Source organism: Branchiostoma floridae, chromosome 3 (assembly GCF_000003815.2).
Source record: "Branchiostoma floridae strain S238N-H82 chromosome 3, Bfl_VNyyK, whole genome shotgun sequence".
Classification (NCBI taxonomy): Eukaryota; Metazoa; Chordata; class Leptocardii; order Amphioxiformes; family Branchiostomatidae; genus Branchiostoma; species Branchiostoma floridae.
In genome coordinates this window covers 13,599,035-13,601,902 of record NC_049981.1, presented here as the reverse complement: position 1 = coordinate 13,601,902, position 2,868 = coordinate 13,599,035, and the positions used below count along the sequence as shown (strand labels likewise).

At 40.9% G+C, this 2,868-nt stretch overlaps 1 protein-coding gene across 1 annotated transcript in view; it reads right to left on the bottom strand.

Moving 5' to 3' along the window:
- Positions 1-2,868, bottom strand: part of LOC118411704 — a 15,126-nt gene that overhangs the window by 7,449 nt on the left and 4,809 nt on the right. Inside the window, exons 6-12 of the mRNA XM_035814184.1 lie at positions 2,508-2,630; positions 2,087-2,284; positions 1,752-1,903; positions 1,545-1,632; positions 1,210-1,406; positions 510-734; positions 17-295 (exon numbers count right to left, since the gene is read on the bottom strand). Of these exons, the coding sequence (XP_035670077.1) occupies positions 17-295; positions 510-734; positions 1,210-1,406; positions 1,545-1,632; positions 1,752-1,903; positions 2,087-2,284; positions 2,508-2,630 (1,262 nt within the window). The remainder of the gene's footprint in view (positions 1-16; positions 296-509; positions 735-1,209; positions 1,407-1,544; positions 1,633-1,751; positions 1,904-2,086; positions 2,285-2,507; positions 2,631-2,868) is intronic.

Genomic DNA, 2,868 nt, shown 5'->3' with positions numbered 1-2,868 from the left:
TGTTATGGCTGGGAACCTTGGTCAGGGGGAATGATTTCTTGGCATCATCGAGTTTCTGCTTGTATGATGTCGGCAGGGTCTCGTGATACTGCTTTTCTGTGTCATCAGTGGTCCCAAACTGTATCAAAGACCTCAGACCAACGGTGATGTTTAACTGCAGGCTTGGTGATGCATAATTGTGGGACTGGCCTCCATGGACATCGGTATCTTTGGCGATTGTCATCATGACTACAGCTGAGGATACTTCGGCATCGTCTTTACTCCACACGAAAGGATCATCGTCAAACGCCACAATCTGCAAGAGTCAAGTGGTTCAAGTCATTTTAATGATCGTAGCCTTTATGCGAACGTGCCAAATTTGTTGTGAAAAAGTAACTTTAGAAATCAGACATAAAGCTTGCTGCTACAAGTATCGCGTAAATTTTAATCGTAACTGTACCTTTATAACAGGATTAAAAGCAAACAGAATGGAGAAAGACAACTGTCCAGTTTTGGGAGTACCATCTTACCGTTATACTGACATCCTCAGGAAGGCCATCTTCCTTTGTAAGGTCGATGAAGCCGATATCCCGATCGATAGGAACGGTCCCAACATCAGGGATGCCCCTCCTCACTGCCGTGAACACACCGTCTGCCTCGAAGTGTGCACCCTCCCCTCCCGGTAATGTTTCCTCCAACAGCTTGTGTGCTGCCGTCTCCAACAGGTCCAGCAACTGCAGAGTTTCACTCTTTATCTAAATTGTAAAACAAGAGTTGGTAGACCTCATACCCCCAAGAAAGATTATCTATAGATATTCCTCCTGCGATGCATTACATATGTTACATGTAGTAATATCCTATAATGAAAAACACTGAGATTATTGAATACCCTCATTGATTATGCAAATTAGGTGTGAAGTTACATAATTTGCATCTCATTTTAAATCTCTGTCTAAGCTACCTGCATACCAAATATCATGGAAAGCCGTCGTTTCTTTATCCAGGGACTATTTCTAACAAAAATGCCCGTGCAGTTCCAGAGCAAGCCACTAGGGGGTCCAAACCCACTTAATAAAATTACCTGCGACAAAAAAAATAAAGATAGTCCAGAAGAAAATATACAAATCGGAAATTCCAGTTTATGGAGATAACAAAGTCACTTGATTGTCTCATGTTCAATGAAGCATTTTAAGCCTGTTCAGTTCAAGAATAAAAGGAATAGGCACCTACCCGAGACTTACGACGTTCTTGCTCTTTCTCCTTTTGCTCCAGTTGTTCTATCGGTGACATGTCGGGGGAATCAACGTCTATCAGGTCTTTCACCTCATCAGTGACGCCAACGAAAAGGTCAATACTGGTGCCCATGGCAACAATCTCCCTGCTACTGCTCTGAGCTCGTAGTACAGACGATGTCGCGTAAGTCACTTCTGTATGTTTTAAATATGACATGAAGTCAGTCACGTATAACATAACGGACATGATAAAGCGGAATATTACAAATAACTAAACCATTCACCTTAGAAAACTGATTTCTTTTAAATCAAAAGATTGGAAGGAAAAAGAACCTTTCAGAAGCTCCGTATGATCATCCAGCGACCCTTTGAAGTAGTTCACCTTGTCACCAAGAGTTTGAATAAGAGCAGGTATATCCTCCTGCAGTTTAAGAAATTTTGATACGGGTTGTGAAAAATCTTTAACAAATACAAGTATTACGACAACTAAATTACAACAACTGAAGGAAGTTTGTAAGATCGATGTGTGAAATCTATTACCTCCATTAGAAAGGACGTCTGTGTTGAGGATTCCTGGGTGGCCATGAAAACATGAGGCTGAGGAGTTGACTTAGCTGGTGTCTGAGTTGGGGATGTGAGCATAGTCGACACATGTTCGGTAGAACTTTCTTCAGTTATTTCTGAGTCAATCTCTGTTAAGAAAAAATAATCGGGTAGAAATAAGTCATAACTGGAACAATCTATGCATACCATCCAAGGTGGTATGCATAGAGTTTGTAACATTCCAATTCAACATAAACACGTGCATTTGTTCACAATTACAAGTAAATCGTTTTATTTCACATGCTATCAAATAATTTGATTTCATTGTTTACCCCCAAAGACATCTTGAAGCAAGGTCGTTTTCATGGCTGTTGATCTGGTAGATACCACAGTTGACGTAGATGTGTCCGTGTCTGTAAGAGGAAACCAGCCGGTTGATTTCACAGATGCAGTAGGCGCTTCTGTATGAGATGTAGTTTGGTCTGTAGTGCGTATTGTTGTTGTTGATGTTGATGCTGACGTTGAAAATCCTTTACGAAGGCGAGAAGGAAAGATAGACTAGGAATTGAGCAAAAACTCCCTTCCCACTTTCTGACACCAGGAGTACCATAAGAAGAAAAAGAACTATCATCTTCGTCATTAACTTTTTTTTATTTAGCTACCGACAAATTACACAGCGTTGGAAGGCAATGGCTGTACGAGTTCCTGTATGTTTTAGCACACAACAACAAAATAAAATAAGAGAAAACGTACTGTGACAATTGTTCCCGTCTCCTGTAAATCCGTCCAGACACACACAGTGGTAGCTCCCATCCGTGTTCGCACAAAAGGCGTTAAAGTCACACACTGACTCTACACTGCTGCATTCATCAATATCTAAAAGGAATTGGTTAATGGTAAACTTTTAGTCACTAAACAATGTGAGTTACTTCTTGCACTCTTCTTACTTCACTCTTTCTTGCAGGAAACATTGAGAAATTGAATTGCGACTTAATTTCCATTGTCATGTCTACCCTAATTCAGAATCTAATTTTTTCTCAAAGAACAAGAACAGACCTTGGCAGCCGCCCTCCCCCATGACGTAACCAGTTGAGCAGACACAGTCGAAGTAGCC